Source organism: Xiphophorus hellerii, chromosome 3 (assembly GCF_003331165.1).
Source record: "Xiphophorus hellerii strain 12219 chromosome 3, Xiphophorus_hellerii-4.1, whole genome shotgun sequence".
Lineage (NCBI taxonomy): Eukaryota > Metazoa > Chordata > Actinopteri > Cyprinodontiformes > Poeciliidae > Xiphophorus > Xiphophorus hellerii.
The window spans coordinates 24,458,769-24,478,977 of NC_045674.1; the positions used below are offsets into that span (position 1 = coordinate 24,458,769).

The 20,209-nt window shown below is 40.6% G+C and overlaps 2 protein-coding genes and 1 long non-coding RNA gene across 4 annotated transcripts in view; 1 reads left to right on the forward strand and 2 right to left on the reverse strand.

Annotated features, from left to right (window-relative positions):
- Nucleotides 1-419: 419 nt before the first annotated feature.
- Nucleotides 420-6,090, reverse strand: ncoa7a (nuclear receptor coactivator 7a). Of its 2 annotated transcripts, XM_032558577.1 has the most exons (7): nt 5,971-6,090; nt 4,750-4,951; nt 2,298-2,447; nt 2,021-2,173; nt 1,830-1,925; nt 1,648-1,721; nt 420-1,518 (listed from the first exon to the last, which is right to left on the reverse strand). In XM_032558577.1, the coding sequence occupies exons 1-7, from the start codon at nt 5,994-5,996 to the stop codon at nt 1,380-1,382; spliced, it is 840 nt and encodes a 279-aa protein (XP_032414468.1). In that variant the 5' UTR covers nt 5,997-6,090; the 3' UTR covers nt 420-1,379. The 2 variants fall into 2 exon arrangements, with proteins under 2 accessions (XP_032414468.1, XP_032414469.1); XM_032558578.1 differs by lacking the exons at nt 4,750-4,951; nt 5,971-6,090 and adding an exon at nt 2,628-2,936.
- LOC116717314 (uncharacterized) lies at nt 4,635-18,641 on the forward strand. The gene is made up of 2 exons (XR_004338726.1): nt 4,635-4,836; nt 18,305-18,641. It is a non-coding gene; the product is annotated as an uncharacterized LOC116717314 (long non-coding RNA).
- cmtm8b (CKLF-like MARVEL transmembrane domain containing 8b) overlaps nt 16,889-20,209 on the reverse strand; it is a 38,017-nt gene continuing 34,696 nt past the window's right edge. The window contains exons 3-5 of the mRNA XM_032558579.1: nt 19,866-20,039; nt 19,611-19,730; nt 16,889-18,484 (exon numbers count right to left, since the gene is read on the reverse strand). Of these exons, the coding sequence (XP_032414470.1) occupies nt 18,398-18,484; nt 19,611-19,730; nt 19,866-20,039 (381 nt within the window). The 3' untranslated portion in view covers nt 16,889-18,397. The remainder of the gene's footprint in view (nt 18,485-19,610; nt 19,731-19,865; nt 20,040-20,209) is intronic.

Here is a 20,209-nt window from a genome sequence, read left to right on the forward strand (position 1 = left end):
CAGAAGAGTTCAGAAAACCACGACCCTAATTAGGCCATTTCACTGTTTCTCTGTCTAAAGCCGACAACATGCACACATATCACTTTTAGAACCGTTCAGTCTCAAATCGCTACTAAAACATGTTGTAAATACTTCATAAAACACCAACTGAGTTCTTTTGGCTTTAATTGTCCTAGTTAAAAGTTTAACTAAAGTCTTCAATTCAGATCCTTGAGCAGAATTTTTTTTTCTGCCATTGATAAAAGGTGTAGTTCCTTGTAACTTATCTCTTGGTGTAAAATAAGATATTAAATGTGTATGGTTGATTTATAAATATATATATATATATATACAGTATGTGTGTGTGTGAATATTTTTGTTTGAGCTGTTAACCACTTTAACCCAGTTCGCTCTTTCAATTAACCACATCACAAGACACATTTTACGTTTGACAACATCTCTATTTTTTTTAATTTTATTAAGCTTAATCAATTCCAAAAGAAAAGCTTAACAACATGTCATTTTACTGAAACACACATCTTTTCCAGGAAAAAGAACTGCGGCGGTGCCAGCACTGCCCGTCAGAACCAGACTCGCGCGCAAACAAATAAACCAAACAGACATACAAGCAAAAATGTGCTTTAGTTTCTCGTTTCAAATTTTCCGTATATAAAAAAAGGATTTATCTATAAATAATCACATACAAAAATAAGCCAAAGATTTCAAACATTAATTATTTGTATCTTACAGCTATATACTCCAAAGAGGAACATAGTGGCATTACATTAGACGGTTAACGGTTAGTTTTCACTTCCTCCTCACTCACCACATGTACAGATTACAGTTCGCTAGTCGTAGTGCAAAGCAGTGCTTTATCTCACCTCGTCAGATTTGGTCTGGTCGAAGGAGTTACACTGAAATGAAACCAGCTCAGACAGGCAGCTGTATCTACTATCCTGTTACAGTGTTTTTTTACCATCAAGCAAATAATGCACAAGCAGGTATAAACACACACACACACACACATCACAGGCCATGCATACAATTTTAGAACTGTAAACAAACACGTCTTTCAGTGTGAACGTTGCGTCGAAATGCTTTTCAGGATTGCAGAAGGCCACCGGCGGGGGTGACTGCAGTGAACACCCAGAGGGGTTTACAGGAACAGGAAGCATGAATTGTGGGATTTCAAGTCGCCACTCGCTTCCAACAGTCCCAGTTCACCGAGCAGGAAGCCCACCGAGGGAACCAGTCGCGTACGGCTTCGTGCTGCGCAGGTTGCTCTGGTGCCGATGCGTCTCTGACGGCGGATGCTCCGTCTGGATGCAGCACACGGGTTGGCTGACCTTGAAGTGTCATAACTTCAGACAGGAAACCTTAATTTCTTAATGCTTCCCCGTTCAGTTCTGCACAGTCCAGACTTCAACGTCTTGCACGATGAAGTCTTCATTGGTGGAAAGAGGAGCGTTGCGGAAGGTGGGGCAGGAAAAGCTGGCGCCGTGGTACAAGTCAGCATCCAACCAGAGAGCAAAGCCAGCCCTATAAAAAAAAGAGAGAGAGAAAACATATATAAAATTAGAAATTAAATCTTTGACTTCTTCTTCTTATTGCTTTATCATAAACTGCCTCTTTCATATTAGCCATGAGTGAAAGAAAAGGAGAACGTACCCTCCTCCACCAATCTGCAGAGATTCCCAGTTGCCGTTCACAAAGTAGGAGTTCTCCCCGCTCCACCTGTATTGCTAATGAGAATTGAGCACAAAATGTCAGTCAATTGTACTTTTTTTTTGTGATACTATACGTTTAATAACAGCTTTCCCATTGATAATAAAAATGGAGTCCCCCCCTACCTGGAAGTCAGGGTTGAAGCTGAACAAGAAGGTCTCGCCTGTTCCGTAGCAGTATTTACTGACTCTGAATGGATCCGAAGAAAAAGCTCCAAACACCTGAAGGCAACAAAAGTCAGCAGCTCGTTAGTCAATGTTTTGGTTTTGTTACTCGTGTCAAAATCTGTGTTGAAGCCAACAGTCAAGATGCAAACCTTTTTGTGCATGTCTCTGATGACCAGCAGCACGGGGCTGTCCAGGTCGGCCATGTTCCTGTAGAGCGTCTTTAGGCTGCTCCCATGGTTGATAGTGCTATAAACTAGTTGCCACGGATACCCCTGGGTCCTTGGAGGCAAGTTAGCTGCAATCTATTGTGGGAGGGGGAAAAAAAAGATGATCTTATATATCTAATGCTAGCTTTTCAAGTCCAAAATAATAACACAAAAGTAACTTTTCCACTAGAGCTGGACAGGTTTGTGGAGTAACACTCACCTTCTGTAGGCGAAAGTCATCCAGCAGCTGGCTGGCATGGCTCAGCACAGGAAAATCATCCTCAGCCTCCTGGTACTCGGTCTCATCCACCTCAGACTCCACAGAGCTGCAGAGACTCAGGCGATGCTTTGAGTCCTTCACCGTGATGATCTGAGCAGAAGATGTCAACAAAGCCATGAGAAAACTGTCGTCTTCCCCACATATTTTCTCTTTGCCTGACATTCGTTTTTGTTTGTTTTTTTGTCACATTACAGACTTGTCCTGCAGATGCGCAGCTGTACGTAAAACCCCTGAGCGCTTGGCATCAAATAATCTGCTTAATAATCTCACCTCAACGTACGGCTCCGCACAGTCGCTGGCAAAATAAAGCACTCGGACATTTTTCTGCCTTTTCTTCATAGCTCCCGAGTTGTCCGTCAACCTCTGCGCTCTGCTCTTCCACATGTCTGCTCTCTCTGGAGGGAAACTTTCTCCCTTTATACAGCCTCTGCTGCGCTTTCACTTTCATTAGTCGGAAATCCAACCGCATGGCTGCTTATTGGCTAACCGTTGCGACTAGAGTTTTGCTTTCCTTCATACATGGAAACGGAAACCCTGCCCCGAGCTACAGAGGAGGAGGAGAAAGGATGTCCATATAAGGAAGGAAGGTTTTCCCATCATCTCAAAGCTTACAGTTTTTTTTTTTTGCCTGCAGGGCCCTCAGCTTGCTTTATACGGAGCCCCCTAGGGGACATGGGGAATTTTTTTTCTTTTGCGTTACCTCGCAAAACTTTTGCGTTCCCTCGCAAAACCTTTTGCGTTCCCTCGCAAAACTTTTGCGTTACCTCGCAATACTGTACTGGTCAGTTATGCAGCATAATTCAATACTGCAAGCCTTTCTTACGGTGGGCGCCGTATTTTCTGCTTTAATATAAGGTTATGTGAGGTATTTCCATGAATGTTAGTATCTTTTTGTGAAATATCTGAAGTTTTATATCTTTCTTTAGGATAGAAAGGCGCCACAAACCTACGATATAAACAGAAACTTTCCGTAAGTAGGAAAGAAATAAAAACACATTATAATTTGGACTATTTCTGAGTTATTATCGCGGGGTAATAAATCATCTGACAGTTTTGATTGTGTCTCTGTTGTGTTCGTAGTCTGAATGGTTTAAAGAGCTGCTTTCAGTGCCGCTCCATCTTAGCCTTAACAGACATAAACATGCAAAAAAAAAAAAAAAAATCGATTTTCAATCAGTGTTTTGCACCAAACAGTTAATAATAATAAACAACTTTTCACTGAGGCTCTGTAAGAGCCATATGAATGAAATAAGTAATTATTGATATGACAGGAGCAGCGGATTTGACACTTAGGTGTGTCGAGGAGGGAGTGACGTCACCAGGTTTGAATGGGAAGGATACTGGCTTTGTGTGTATTAGGAAGCGGTGAGCGGGGCGGTCAGTCCTGGCAAAGTTTGGAGCATGATCATCAAAATGGAATAAATCGATAATTGTGACAGAACAAAGAAAGAAGTGGTTTGGAGTTGATTGATACACGGACAGATGCGATTCCCCGAGTTACCCTAGTGCGGCCCTTTACCATCATTAGTTTGTCGTGTTTTTAATAATAAAAACTTGTTAATAGTAAAAACTGTTTGGTGCAAAAAACAGATTGAAAATCGATTTATTACTGCATGTTTATGTCTGTTAAGGCTAAGATGGAGCGGCACTGAAAGCAGCTCTTTAAACCATTCAGACTACGAACACAACAGAGACACAATCAAAACTGTCAGATGATTTATTACCCGCGATAATAACTCAGAAATAGTCCAAATTATAATGTGTTTTTATTTCTTTCCTACTTACGGAAAGTTTCTGTTTATATCGTAGGTTTGTGGCGCCTTTCTATCCTAAAGAAAGATATAAAACTTCAGATATTTCACAAAAAGATACTAACATTCATGGAAATACCTCACATAACCTTATATTAAAGCATAAAGTACGGCGCCAACCGTAAGAAAGGCTTACAGTGTTCAATTATGCTGCATAACTGACCAGTACAGTATTGCGAGGTAACGCAAAAGTATTGCGAGGGAACGCAAAAGTTTTGCGAGGGAACGCAAAAGTTTTGCGAGGGAACGCAAAAGTATTGCGAGGGAACGCAAAAGTTTTTGCGAGGTAACGCAAAAGTATTGCGAGGGAACGCAAAAGTTTTGCGAGGTAACGCAAAAGTATTGCGAGGGAACGCAAAAGTTTTGCGAGGGAACGCAAAAGTTTTGCGAGGGAACGCAAAAGTATTGCGAGGTAACGCAAAAGAAAAAAAATTCCCCATGTCCCCTAGGGGGCTCCGTAGCTTTACTGTAACAGAGGAGGGGCGAAATTCTCCTGAAGAATGTCTCTGGCTGCTGAGAGCAGAGCTCAACAATCTCTGACTTGTTTTTCTTTCTTTGTCTGAGAAAAAAAAAAAACTTACCTCCCACTTCTTTGCAGCCTTGGGCTTGCTGGCCCAGGGCTGCTGCAACACCCAGATGTGTTCCGGCCTTCTCCACGACACCACATGGTAGGCGCTCTGGCGTTTCTTCCTGACGTTGTTGTAGGCCTTGCAGCGCTTCTTCTTGCCTTTGCTGTAGATGTCTGGAGACCATTGCACAAAGAAGGTGTAGAGGTGGTCAACCCTGCAGGGCAAAGGGAGCGAAGATGGTTTGATTTCGAATAAGGTGCAGCATGCCAAACTGGAGACGAATCGCTGAAATCCCACCCAGTTCTTGCTAAATTCAAGCACATGTCATCCTGCTCAAGGCCCTGCAGGATTGGTTGATTATCTAAACTCAATAAACTGATGACAGACTGGCAGAGGACATGCCAAGACACATAAAATCAGGGTGCTGATTTTTTTAAAGTTTGTGCTAAGTACTTAGTGTTAGCATTGTGTCATTTGGAAATTAATATAGGAACTTGTTTTGGTGGCATTACTTCATGCTGTGTTGCAAACTTGTCATTTTCCGCCATCAAGTGCTGGAAATAGGAATATTTTTATTTAGAATAAGAGAGAACTGTTGTCAACAGCTTAGATAAATGATTCTTTTAGAGTAAATGTAGGAAACAAAAGTTTTGTTGTGGTTTACGTTTGTGGTTTTCCACAGACTGGTGTGTGTGTGTGTGTGTGCAGTCATGCAATGGTAAGAAGAAAATGCAAAATGTTATTCTAAATTGTGAATTAAATTGATAAAGTTGTTAATGTGCACAAATAGCTGGAAACTGGGACATTCTTTAAACTTTCCCCGTTGCAGCTTCGCAGGGCTAAATTAGCAACACTTTTACTGAAGACCGAATTGCTTTACCTTCTAAAAACAAATATTGTGGAATTAAATGCTAATAATGAATATGATTTATTTTAATTTTCTCAGTCTTACTTTTTCAAATTTAAAAAATAAAAAAATAAAAACATAATAGCCTAGAAAATTGCACTGCAAAATCACAGATTCCCTATGTAATAATAAAAAAAAAATACATTTGTCATAAAAAAAAATACTCAAAACAAAACATAGAAATAGTTTATTTTGCAGGACAATAAGCTCTTGTTCCACAAAAGAGAAACACTTTGGACTCCTTATTTTTTACAAACATGCTGATCTGTCAGCTCATATGGAAAACCATGCAGAGCAGCACATTCAACACTTTCAGAGCTACTTACTCTCCAACGCTGTAGACAATTCCCATAGCTGAAGACCAAGCCGTAGACGCTAAAGAGCTGAAGTCAAGTTGATAGCCTGAAGGCTCACAGCCGAAGTAGCGTTTCCACCTCGGCCCTGCCATCCCCACAATTTATAGGCGCAGATCAATTCGCTGAGATAAGCCCCTTTGACCATAAACCCTTCCCCCGTCTCTCCACACGGCCTGCACGTACTCTGTGGACCGTGCAGATCTGTGCCTTGAAAACCAACGCTGGTAAAACATTAACCTGACCTGCTCCCAGTGTCCATCCTGACGTTTGGTGGAAGTTCAGTTATTGTGTCAAAGTAAGGCTCGGTTAAAGAAAATGGCGAGTTGACAGAGAGATAGCGGGCCTGAAAGTATGTCATTCAGATTGATTAGCCTGTTTTATTGTGTCTTTCTGGCTCCTTGGGGCCCTGATAGATCTTATCGTCCCATTAGGAGTGCAGATATGGAAGATTTCTTTGCATTGCAACACAATTTCTTTTTTTAATGGGAGTAATGTCAGCATTCAATAATTAATGCCATTTATGCACTTCATGTTTTTCCTAATTTTGGTTATAGTCACTAAAAGGAAGAGTTTATTTAAGATGTGTCAATTAATGGTGTTTGGAAGCATTTTCTTTTTTCTACTCGACTCAATAACGAGTTTGACTTTTTTTTTTTCATTTTTCAGGCGGTTACACGAATGTATAAAGACATTACATCACCGCCTGCCATCACACTCACATCCAGATTATCATGATTATCAGAAGTTGTTATTTCCCTATGATTTTCCTAAAACAGCGTCAAATAGAAACGAGCCTTGTTGACAGGGATTGTGTCTGGAAATACATTTTCATCCCATCTCGGAGGTTTTGCGGTCAAAACCATCTCGGTCGTTTTGTTTATTCTGTTTCAGATCATTGATCATTTGTTTTTTTCAGACGGGAGGGTTCGAAAAACACGGGGGGGGGGCCCGTGATATACGGCACGCTCCATTGTCTGACTCTGTGTTTACCTTTGAGATTTAATCAGATCAGCAAAGGCCGAGTATGGCGTCGATCGTTTGTCGGCAAGTGATTATTCAATACTTGCCATTCAGACGTAATCGGTGTGAAGGGATCATTAGTATTGCCAGACTAAACTGGTGTTCAGACTAAACTGGTGTTTCAAGAGAGATAGATCAAGTATTATGAAGATCGGCATCCAGCGACGTTTTAATCAGTAAACCTACAAAAGCAACTTTGAAGCTGTCGACGGGTTTTAGCTCTGTGAATTTCCAGAGACTACTATTTGAGCGTATAAGGATTTTGAGTCCTTCTGAATCAGTCAATCATTACAGCAGTATAGATAAGGGCGTTTTTATTCGCAGTGGCAGCACTGTATCAGGATTTGGGGCAGTGGTAGCAGTGCTTAAGCATACAGTTTTGTTGGTCTTTTGATAAGGACCAGAAGGACAATCTGGGGTCACCAATCAGCCATGGCATCCTTACACAAGAGAAACAGTGAGGAAGATCAATGCGGGATAGGGCCTATTCCGTCACACAGACAAGATCAATAACACACACACACACATGAGCACATGCAAAAAAATCTTATAAAATAGTTGCATTTATAGTGATGTGTTACTTTTGAGCCATACACAAAAGTATGCACTATACATGTAGACCAAAACGTAAATTTTGGTCTCATGGTTTTCCATAGTTTTCTTTCAACGATTGCTTTTTTTTTTTTTTTTGGCCACTCTTCCATAAGGGCTCGAATTATTGAGTTCACAAATATTAGATGTTTTGTTACCAGATTCTCCCATCCCCCATCACCTGCCTCTCAATGCTCTCCTCGTCCAGTCGGACAGCTTGGACATCTGCATTGCCATGACGGGTTGAACAGAAATCTGTGAGCTGTCTCTCCAACCACGACATCGTGGCATTAAAAACCTCCACATGATCTGCATCAAAAGCCTTGATTAAAACGACTTTTTCCACATGACGCTTGGTTCTTTTGATAGAAAACTATTTTGGGGAGCTCTTTAAGTCAATGTGTTTCTGTGAAAACGGGGCTATGAACTGTGTGTAGGTCATTCCTCTGTAAGTACATCTGATGTGGTTACACAACGAATATTTGTCATTTTCTTGGCTGGATGACTGACCTCTCCCCCAGATCCAGGAAATCCGCTCTTTCTTCTACTTGCAGCAGCAACACGTGGGGAGTTGTGGAGCAGCTTCTCCTCCAGTCGCCACCACAGGCTCTACGTGAAACCATCCACCACCTGCTATTATTATTCAATCCTAAGCAGGGAGTTTGATAGTCTAGAATGAAAATGCAAGGAGTTATCCTGTTCTTAGAGCACTTCAAATGTTTCTTTTATGGCTCCCTGTTTTGAGAAAATGTCGTCATGTGGATCACAAGGTACACTTCTCAAGCATCTTATCAAATTTGAGTCTAGATTTTTTTTTTTTTATATTTCTACCAAAGATTTAAGATCAATAAAGACTGAGAAGATTATATAGTAGGCCATAGTTATAACATTTGGCTTCTAGTTTCTCATGTTTTACCAAAGACCACAGTTTCACACGATCTCTACACTGTAAAAAAAAAAACGTCTCTAATTTACGGTGAAATGCCAGAATTTTACTGGATAATTAGGTAAAAATTCTGGCAACCACAGCTGCCGGTATTTTAGAGATGTTTTTTGTTTTTTTTTACAGTGTAATAAAACCAAAACCAAATCAAAATGTGTGCTTCTGCACCTGAAGGTTGTTGTAAATGTCAAATGTTCATGAATTTCAAGTAACTGACCGATAATTGTGAAGGGGAAGGTAAATTATATTTTTTGGGGGAGGAGCGTTTGGAGCATCTTCTTGCCCATTATTCTAAAATATCTCAAGTTCACTCAGGTTGGACTGAGAGCATTCGTGAAAAGCCATTTTTAGGCTTTGCCACAGCTTCTTGATTCCATTCAGGTCTGGACTTTGACTAGGCAGTTTAAGCACATGAACTGCGCCACAGTTTTGCGTCTTGCATTGAGCAAAACGTACATTTTCGTCTCAACTTTTCCCATGAACCCTCTGTGTTAAAATGGGACTCTGGTTTTCTTTCGTTTGTCCACTCTTCCACAAGGGCTCAAATTATTGAGTTCACAAATATCAGATGTTTTGTTACCAGGTTCTCCCACCAGCAGAGTTACCACCTGTCTCTCTGACCAATGCTCTCCTCGTCCAGTCGGACAGTTTAGACATCTGAAATCTGTGAGATGTTCAATGTTTGTGAGATTTTGTTTCTATAACTGCGAAACATTCTCACCATCTCTCTCCCTGACCCGACCGCTGCGTTCCCCGTCCTCCATGATGCCGTTTGTTCCCTTTTCTCTGACAAACCTCTGAGGCCTTCCCAGAACGGCTGTATTCATACTGATATTAAACTGCACACATCTGATTGTGAGCCTACTGTAGGTGATTGGTTGAACATAGTCATATAGTTTCAGGGCATCCGAGTAAAGCTGGATAAATACAGAATATGTGTTACTTTGTTTCAGTTTGTCTCATGAAATCCCAATGCAACGCATCACAGTTTGTGGTTGTAACGTGCGTTATCAACAGCCCACAATCTTGACATGGAGAGCCAGAAAAAATAAGCCGACTAGGATACCAAAGCAAAAGAAAAATATAAAATTGCTTTCTTCCCCTTTTATGAAGACTCAAAAAGAGATTTGAGACCCAGTGAAAAACAAGGGGGAAAAAACTCGCATTTGGACTGTGGCAAAGTTTCACAATATATCTTTGATGGTCAAATCCTCATTTTGTTTGTTTTAGGAAAAAGTCCACTTCTAATCTCTCAGGCTGCAGAAAAAAGAGAAGAAAATCAATCTAATGGCTTCAAACTCCTTAAATCTCAAGCACAAGTTAACCCTTGCTTTCCATTAAGCTTCTGGTTTAAATGTCCTTTTGCTGCAATGCAAATGTAGCAAAAATATTAGCTTTATTTCAACAGACAGACTCCAAAACATGAATTATATTCTGCAGAGACAGTTGTTGCTTTTAGTAGCATAAATTGTCAGATGTCGCTGTAACATTTTTAGTTCAGAAAAGGCGATAGAATCAATGCCTTACACTGACCAGAAGCTGAACTGAGCCGACATTGATTTCCAGCTGTACGAAAGTCCGTGAGAGGTTTGCTGCCAAGACTCACAAGCCTTCCTGCATGTGCAAACTGTGGGAAGTTAATTTCTCAAATCTGCTGCGAGGTTTGATGCTTGCTGTTTCACTTCTTTTCTTGTTTTCACTCCAATGTCTCATTTTCTAATCTCATCAAGTCCAATATTGAAATAAATCCAAATTATGTGCAGATTAGTGAATTTGGTTGAGACTCTCCTCCATTTTGTTTGTTAATAAGCAGAGAGATTTTTTGTTTTGTTTTGTGTTTTTTTCCCCCTCTTTCCTTCTTCAACCTGATGGAAAAGTAGAGAGGGTTAAATCGCTGAAGTAAATCTTTGGGCTCAGTAACTGGTTTGTACTGGATCAGAAACTGCTGCTCTGCAGGATTATTATTTTTTTTCTCATAAGCTGCTGTTAAAGGCTGGATTTTAGTTTCACACCATAAAGGTTTAGCTTCCAGAACATTCTGGAATTTGGAGTTATAAAACAAACAAAAAAAAGAGTGTATTGACTGGCTTTAATGTTCTCCGTCACGCTTTTTTTTTATCACCGTCTGACTCATGTACCCTGTCCAACTCTCACTCAGCAACTTCTGAGTGACAAAACTACTAAACCTAACACCACTTAGTGACATAATCGTCCCAGCAGCGCGCGGCAGACGACTGACTTAGATGCAACGACAGCATAACGGCTCTGACCGGGTCAGTCGGGGTTAATTGGTTACACCTCTATTGGGTGGCAGGTTATATCTTCACATGAAGCTTAGACGCTGTCAGTATGTGAGCTCTACTGTAGAGGGCGGAAACCAACTCTTGTGGCATCCTCTCTCTCAGCACACGCTGAACATGAGAAATTCCCATGGGTGCGAGATGAAAGCAAGTGTTGAACCGCAGCAATTCTCGTCACTTTTCACTCGAAGTAATAAAGAAAAAAAAAACGTTCAGATTCTGAATAAATCCACAATCGACTGCCAGCTTTTCTGTTTTGCTGAGATAAAAAAAAGAGACCACAACAGGTTTTTAGTTTTTTTCTTTTTCTGTCTTTCAAGCATTTCTTTGCCAATGCTGAGACATTTACCTGAATGTGGCCTTATGGAGGTTATTTATTTGAGTTTATTTATGATTGTGATACTTTTATGATTTAATATCCAGCAAGCCATTTTAGTAACTTTTTACATGTATCAGTAAAAAGATACCAGAGTGTCGGGTTGTTTATCACATTGGAAATCTTGATGTGGGCCTCTCACCACAAACATGAGCGATAGTGAAAAGCTAGAAAGAAAACAATTTTGCTGATATTACGAAGAGATAGTTTGAATATTCTGACAATATCTTCGTCGCTGGAACAGCTGCAGGAAAAAGTCCCTGCCGGATTTTGAAGAAATGCATCTATAGGCTGAAATTTTTTTTGCAAAACAGCTGAATTGCAGGTGTAGACAAAGAGCACAGAGAGAAGTGTTTAAGTCTTGCCACAGGTTTTTCTTTGATTAAAATCTGGTCAAAGATTTGGCCTCATCTGACTGGAGCACCATGTTCCACACCTGCCTGAACAGTTTGGAGCAGGGCTCTCCAAACTCTGGACAGAAAACATCTTAGATTAGCCAGTCGTCTTTATTTGGTTCCCAAAGAAAGGCAGAAACTTGCACAAATTCGGCCTAATGGCAGAGACACAGAAAGACAGAATAATTTTGACTTTTCAAATCATATTTCTATATAAATCTGCTTATCTAGATTGTTCTTTCATCTTTCTCTCCAACTACATTTTTGTTCGATTAGACAGAATCAGAAGTCTTCACAGCAATGTGTTTTGTGTTTTTTTCTTGGGAAGTTAAGCTAATGATTTGGATCTCCAACAGTGGTTATAGTGGTTTATGCAAAGCCTATGTCAAAAACCTTTGCACTTTTTTTTACATTGTAAATATTTATATAGAAGTTGTTAAGGAAATATGGCTATTTTTTGATTGTTTAATATAGTTAAGCTAATGCCATGTGTGTTTAAGTAGATCAACATTCCTAGATAAACATTCTCCTGGCAAGGCTGTAAATTTAAAGCAGCCATAAAACACATGCTCCTGAAAGGCTTTAAATTAGTAGGCCATAAAGAATATCTTCCCCGGCTCACAGGTCAGAGGTCGGGGGTTTCCCAAGGAGCTCAGAGTTGCATCTGGAGTTGATCACAAACTTAGGAATCTTGGAAACACTTAGGTTTAATTTCTGATATACCTTCTTAATATTAATAGCAATAGTATGTTAGATTAAAGTATATTACCAAAACTACAAGTACTAATCTAATAAATGGAATGTATTTGAAAATGTACTAACTATGACAATATCGGAATCAAAAGAGAATGGTTTGAATGTTATGTTTTACAGGTTGGAAAAGACTTCTATCTCATTATTGTTTGTGATAAGGTAAAGATTCAAATCTTTGGAGAAGTTGACTGCAGAGGAGCAAGATAGGTTTTGTGAAAATAACTTATAACTTTAATAATTAAAATGACTCTTGATATTTGTCATTAAAACTCAGGGGAAGGTTTAAGTTTTTTTTCAAGGTAGCTCTTGGTTGGTCAAAACAGGGGTACGCCCTATTTGCATATATTAACAAAGAGAAACGCCTTCACTAGAAAAGGGAATGCTCAATAATAAGAATTCAGACAACTGCCCTGTTTTGCTTTTAAGCATCAGCTGTCTCCAAAGGCGCCTTTGTTCTTATTCTTTTAATTCTTTTGTCTCAGGTAAAGAATGTACTTCTGTGTACTCTGAAGTTTCTTGTTAAATTCATACGGTGTTTTCTATTGAATTAAACTCTGTATTTCTGTGACATCATCGTGCCTTGCCGTTTCCTTGCCGGCCGTGACGACATCCGCTCGGGACCCGGGCATCCAGGAGGAAAAGGAGAGCCATGCTTTTTCCAAAATTTAAGCTAACCTATTAACTTTCCTCCTTAATAAAGTGCAATAACACATGTTTGGGGTAATAATAAAAATGGATGCTATGAATGAAACATTAAATGTAAAATGTGGTAATTATCTGTACCGATGGCATAATGTGACTTAACATTTTAATTTGACCAACATAACTGGTATTTTGTGGCAACGCTTTCAGAGTCCTGACTTCATCGTCAATAAAACGACATTCTCTTCAAAGACTGAAAGACTTTTGGATTTTCCACTTCAGCTTTTTGGATTTTTTATTTATTTTTTTGTCCTAAGAGAGTCTCTCTGTCCTGTTACGTTCAACACGTTCCACGCTCGCAGCACATTTGGGTTTTATTGTTTTATCTGCATCGATAACTGGCTTTAAACTGCTTTAAAATGTGATGCCTGCTCCCTGCTCCGCAGTCTACTTTGGGTCTGAGTTTAACCTTTACAAACGTATCAGATCTACGTTCTGGTGCCCTGCCAAAATCAGCCACGGACACGCTGAATAACCTCTGGACTTTAGACCAGACTGGACTTTACTTTGAAAAGTTCTAGGCCAGCATTCTGCTCTGCTTCTATATTTGCTGCTGCCATGTAGTTTGCTTATATGGACCTCTCTTTAACTCGACGTGTCAGTCTTCGATTCGGGATCCCACGGCCTTGCAGCCACCAAGCTTTTTTTTTCTTCTTTTTTTTAACAAATGTAAAGCTGCTCTCATACTTTCCAACACCGGCACCACCGGTGGGTCAGGTGGGCAGAGGTTTCCATACATAAATCAATCTGTACCTTGTTTCAGAAAGAAGGTGGAATGCTTTCCATTGTGGGCGTGTTTTGGGGTGTGTGTGTGTGTGTGTGTGTGTGTGAGGGGAAAAGTGTTGAAGGTGACTTAGTTTACAAAACCCTCCACAATCCAGAGGTGTGGAAAAAAAATTCCCTAATATAGATTAGAGCAGTTTATCTGAAATATCTGTGGTATGTGACAAGCGCCAGGAGTGGTTATGACCTCTACTGTTAACACGCAGCCACCAAAACAAAAAACCACAACATTTTCATGATGTGAATCACCAGCAATGTGTGGGAAGTACATCCTACTCATTCATGTAGCCACACTTGCAGGTACCTGCGCAAACAAATTTCACTCTTTGTCTTCCTCCGCCGGCTGAGGCTTTGATGGCGTTGCGCTGCGTTGCTGGGTTCTGTGTGTTCTGCTCTCGCCTCGTGTGTTTCACGTACTGACCCGCCTGGAGCCAGGCCAGATCAGACAGAGGTCCTTCTGTCCTGCGTTCACGGATGACACGTATTTTAGCGGAGGTCAGGGATATTTTAGCTGAAACTTGCAAATGTCGGTTGAAGATTAACAATATTTATTAGAGTAGAACCAGCCCAGAAACACGGGCTGAGGTCCTTTAGTGAAGTCGCTGTTTCGCTGAGGAAGCGCTCCTGGATTTCTTGCACAATTTAATAGACATACTGGCAAAGGCTCATGCTGTTGCCATACTTTCAAACACACTGTCAAGCTTTCTTTTATTGGCATGTGCTGCATTACGTATTAAAATGTTAGACCTTCTAACCATGGAGTTAAGAGTTGCATTTATTACGCTCATGCTTGTAGACTTTCTGTGAACAGATATGACGGGGCCACAAATAATTTCCTTCATTTTCCCTCCTGCGTGCTGTTTTCAGAAGAGAAACACATTATTAGTAACAGTGAAGTAATCCCTCTTAAAAATGTGATGCAAGCAGATGATTTCTTGCTTTTTCTTTTTTTTTTTTTTAGTTATGAAAGACTTTCTCTCTTCTTAAGAACAAAGCATACTTACTTACCCAAAGACCCAATGAGAAGGGCTGTTTCATAACGATGCAGCACACTTTGGGGGTGTCAACAAGTTGGATAAGAAGTTTTAAACACCAGAGAAACGGTGAAGCTGCGAGAAAAGAGGCCAGAGCAGCAGCAGCAGCAGCAGCACTGCAGGGTTTTGCATGCTGCTATTGTGAAATCTTGGCAAGTTTGTTGGGTCAGTTTCATGTCTCTAAGTCGGCTTCCTGTTTAGTCTTAATAGAAAGCTTGAACAGAGTAAAAGCACAACTTAAAGTCTGAGAAATGCTTTTTAAATGTTTACGTGTCAAACACTTTTACCATATAATGTAAGTAAATACATTGTCATCACTGTCTGTAGATTGCAAGACTCATGCTTATGAGTGAGATGTAATATCTGACTCATGCTAATAAACATAAAACATAATAAAAAGCAACTAATCTAAATCGAACCACTTAAAGGACATTCTGAAAGAATTTCAAGTTGATAAAGACATAATCGGCTAAACTTTGTCTTCACATTGTCTTGTGTGTATTTTGGATTTCTAAATCTCTGTCTGGAATCTGAGGGAAAACGTGGAATTACTATTCATGAGTGGATTGCCGACAGGAGCGAAATCCTGGAGGTCGGGTGCCATGACACAGCCTTATCATCAGTCTTATCATCATGACAAAATAGCTCCTGTGAGGTCCAGTTGGGTCAGATTCTGTTCACTTTCTCTGAGTCGGCTGGGATTCTGCAGCACCTCTTCAACCTTAGCCTGACTCAAGAGGTTCCGTTGTTGTGGAAGACATCCTGTCTGATTCCGGTACCGAAGAAAAGTCACCCATCAGTCATAACGACAGTAGACCTGTTGCCCTGACATCCCTCATCATGAAGGTCCTGGAGAGACTCCTGGCGGCTCACTTGAGTAAACAGACGATGACATATCAGGACCCCCTGCAGTTTGCTTATCGCCGGGGAGTTGGAGTTGATCAGACACCTGCTTCAACAAACCCACTGTCATCTGGACAAAGCAGGCAGCACAGTGAGGATCAGGGTCTTTGACTCTCAGGTGCAGTGAACACAATTCAGCCTGATCTGCTCTGTTAGAAACTCCAGAAGACACAGGTGGAGGCCTCAACAATCGCCTGCATCTGTGACTACCTGACAAACAGAGCACAGTTAGTGAGACTGAAGGACTATGTGTCTGACCAGGTGGTCAACAACATGGGAGCACCACAGGGCACTGAACTCTCACCATTTCAATTCACTCTCTACAGGTCTAACTTCCAGCACAAGTCTGACTTCTGTCATCTACAGAAATACTCAGACGACTCTGCAGTTGTTGTATCAGAGGAAGAAGAGAGGCTGAGTACAGCGATCTGGTGGAGCACTTTGTGTGGGTGTGGGAACAATCATCTAATCTTGAATGTAAACAAAACCCCATGAGATTAAGCAGAAATAGTCTATTTTGTTAGTTTAAAAACTGGATAGTGCAAGATGTATATTGCATCTTCTCGTTCTTGTTATGCATATCTAACAAGAAAAAATCCAGATTTTAAAACATCAACGAAACTGAGGCGTTAAATATCATCATGGGAACATGTGTGGGTAAACCACCGGAAATTTTAAGTGTAACTGGAACATTCTTGGTGTTTATTGGTTCTAGTGGCCTTTATTTGAAAGTAGGTTGACAGTAAGGAGGGTTACGAGAGAGGGGGAAAACATGTGGCAAATGTCGCCAGGCCTGCAAATCGAACATGCGACTACTGGCATGAACACTAAGATACAACATGGGTTGTGCTTTTCCCCCGCGCCACCACAGCAACCCCTTATCATTGGTTTTAAAATGAACATCTTTGCGAAAGTTTGTTCACCGGTCAACATTTGACTCTTCTTTATTTCCTGTTGAGTAAAACTCAGCCAGGCTCCGAGGAAGGAGTCCTGTTCTCCAGATAAACAGAGGGAATGGCATGTGTTAACACCAATAAAAGGAAAACAAATTTAAACATAAAAGAAAAAGCAGAAATACTCATTTCCCCCCCCCCCATTTCCTAAATTTATGTCTCGGTGACCACGATGAACACTGCATTTTGTAATTTTTTCTGTCGTTGAAATAGAGGCAGAAAATCCCTAAGAGCAGCGGAAACCTGTACAAAGAAACTTTTTTTTTGCTCTTTCCACGTGTTTCTGTCCCTTGAACTGAGTGTGAGGCGAGCAGGATGAGAGTGCGTTCCTCTCTGAGGTCACGATTCGCAGCCTGAAAGAGGCGAACTGCTCCCTGAGTCCTAGTGGCGCTCTTCAAGTATCTCGGTGTCTTGTTCATGAGTGATGAAGCATTTAAAATACTTTCAAGCTCATTTCAATGGCCACACATTTAGCTCGAAAAAGTCTTGTTTTTTCAACTACCTAAAGCATTCCTGACCATATTTCTTTGAGTTATTATTTATTGACAATTAAAATGTTGATTCATGAACGAATGAATGGAACCTCATTGGGGAAATTAAATAATAAAGCCAATCGACCAACTTGCCCCTACTGGCAAAGAAAAGCAGGAAACCCAATAATAGCTCAAGCCCAACAGTGACATCTACTTGTGAAGTGTAACACTTTACCTTCCATCTCCGGTTTGCACTTCGAGCTGAAACTGTGCATATGGTTACGTCAACTATTATCACTGTACAAGATTTCATCAAACTTCAGACGTAAAGTGTCAATTTACTCTTGAAGCTGTTATCCTAATAGCTGGACTGTCAAATATTCATAAATATCTTTAATGCAATACAATCAAAGAACATGTCAGAAGGTGAACTTGTGACTTTAATTGGATTTATGACAGGTGTTTAATAATATTTCTTTGGAGTACTTGTATGACTTCTGCTTGAAGGGTTTTAGTGTGTTTTCTGTCCTGCTTACACTCTGTGGTCTGGACCAGCAACGTGGCAGCCTGTTTAAATTTACCTAGCAAAAGTATACACACCCCGTTCAACTTTTAACAATCCCTTCATACTACAATCACAAACTTGGATATATTTTTATTGGAACTGTATCTGATAGATCAACCAAACAATAATAAAAAAAAAAAGCTCACAAAGCTGTGAGTTTCATTCACAGCGCAGAGCTCAGGCTGCTGCAACACGAGGCAGAAATGCAAACTTTATGAAATAGCTACAAGATTATGAGTGATGCTGATGAATAATGTATTTTAGTATGCTGCATAAATGACTAACAATATTTCAAGGTATAAATTATTTTTTTTTTGTATTATTATTCAGCGAGGAAGTGAAAAGAGTCATTGTTCACATCTGCCCGATTTGTTGTAATTGTATTCAAATCTACTGGATGAAATAAGCATAGACATTGCAGGAAAAGTAACTAATCAGAAAATTATGCAAACATACTGAAAATCCAGTTTTCCTCCATATATCTTGTTGTTTTTTTTCTTTATATCGTTTTAGTCTATCGGCGAACTTCCTCAACTCTGGCGTCAGCGGCGTCGGTTGATGAAGAAGCTGTCCACTCCTCCTCTCTGAGCATCTGTTGAAGAGGCCTTACTGTTCTTCCTCTGTGGTTTTCCACAAACGGTAGCTCAGGTAGCCACTTCCTGCGTAGCACAGTGTGGCCAGAAATGCAAAGAACTGAAAGCAGAAAGGATTTGAAGGCGAAAAGACAAACAAGGGTTTACGTAAATTCTGAAAGGTACAAACACGTTTTTTAACAAGAAGAAAAATGTGTCCACAATCAAAGAACCGATAAAATGTCCACTTTTCCAGAAGAGAACAGCTCTCTGACCAATGTTGCTTGGTTTATTTTCACTCAGGTTATTGCTGTATAATAGATAATCAGGTCCATTAACTTTCTAGAACATTTTTCTGTGGCTTTGGCCTCCATGAAGTTTTTTACAGCCTACATGTCTTTTTCAGGAGGTCCGCACTGGTAGCCATTGTGGTACGGGTAATTTTTGGTTTGAGCGAGTTGACCTTCTGCTTAGGGTGGCATGGCTTGCAGGGCCAAATGAGGCAAGCAAAAGAAAATGTCAATGACATTCTCAGTGGGTTAATAAATACTTTCTTTATAGCATCTTTAAATATAAAAAGAAGTCAGTTTCTTCCAACAGACTCTTAAATTAAAGACTATGATAGAAGTGCAGAAGGTAAAACATAAATAAAAGATCACATAAATAACACCATTGTAGCTGCTGTTGAAATATCAATCTTTAAAGATGTCTTCAGCTGGGTTTTTTTGTTTGTTTTGTTTTTTTTTTAAGTCTGCAAAACCACACTGGGGGCCAAAAACTTTTTCTCTGCTGGATGTTAGACTTAATTTTGGAACAGAGAGCAATCCCTGATTAATTAATCTAAGCAGATCTGGGATGTAGGATAGAAGATGTTTCCATGTGAAGGTTGAATCAGTGGGGAGTGGGCGCCCCCTTGTGTTTGTGACTGTGACAGACAGTTAGATTCTCTAACTGTTTCTAATAATTAAACAAAGCGCTAACTTGTTATGAGAATGATTATTATCTGTTTTCCTACATTAAACATTGCAGGAAATTCACACAGCAACGAGGGAGAATGTCACCCAGTTGAATAATGGATTTACGATGTTGTTCATCATCCAGGAAGCAGTAAGTTGGCCACGCTCGGCCTCCGTCAAAATCATCTGATCGACTTTAGGATCGCGCAGAGACCACGCGCAGCCTCGTCTTAAGTTATTTAACAACGAAGCAAAGACTAAAAGAGTTTGCATTGACATTTGTGCGCTTACTGCTGATGCTGCCCAACAGTTGTAGTTGTGTCGCCCCCTGGTGGCCTGGCCCACACAGACAGCCTCGACCACGGCTGTCACCAGATACAGAGCAGCAGCAGCGCAGTTGAAACACAGCGACTAAAGGAGGCAAGCACAGAGACGTCAGCTCGCAAATAAAACGCCAAAGTGGAACCGATTCGGTTGATTTACTGAGCCAGACTGTGTGTGTGTGTGTGTGCGGGCGTGGGTGTGTGTTTGGTGTGTGAGGGTTACCAGCGTCGTCCAGGGGATCTGCGGTATCCTGCTGTGGACTCCGGTGAGATAAATTATGAACAGGCAAATGGTCAGAATCCAAAGCAGGATGGACACAAACATCACCCAGCAAAGAGTTGACAGGCGGAAGTAATCGGTGCCGCCAATCAGGATCCAGACCAACATGCCAGTCAGCTGCAGAGAGGAGAGGACAAATGAAACCACATCAGGGATTCATCACAGATATTCTGTCTTATTTGTTCGTGTCTAAACAGCCTTCTGTCGACTCTTCCCAGCCCCCTCTCAAATCATTTTAATGGTGGCAGTGAGTGATTAATTGTTTTTTTTCCCCCATGAAACAAACC

What these genes read in the sequence shown, in the direction of transcription:
- ncoa7a (XM_032558577.1), bottom strand. Translation starts at nt 5,996, where the DNA reads ATGGGAATTGTCTACAGCGTTGGAGA. An exon ending in ATTGTCTACAGCGTTGGAGA is followed by an intron (nt 4,952 to 5,970) that starts GTAAGTAGCTCT and finishes TTTGCCCTGCAG; the next exon opens with GGTTGACCACCTCTACACCT. An exon ending in ATGACTTTCGCCTACAGAAG is followed by an intron (nt 2,174 to 2,297) that starts GTGAGTGTTACT and finishes CTCCCACAATAG; the next exon opens with ATTGCAGCTAACTTGCCTCC.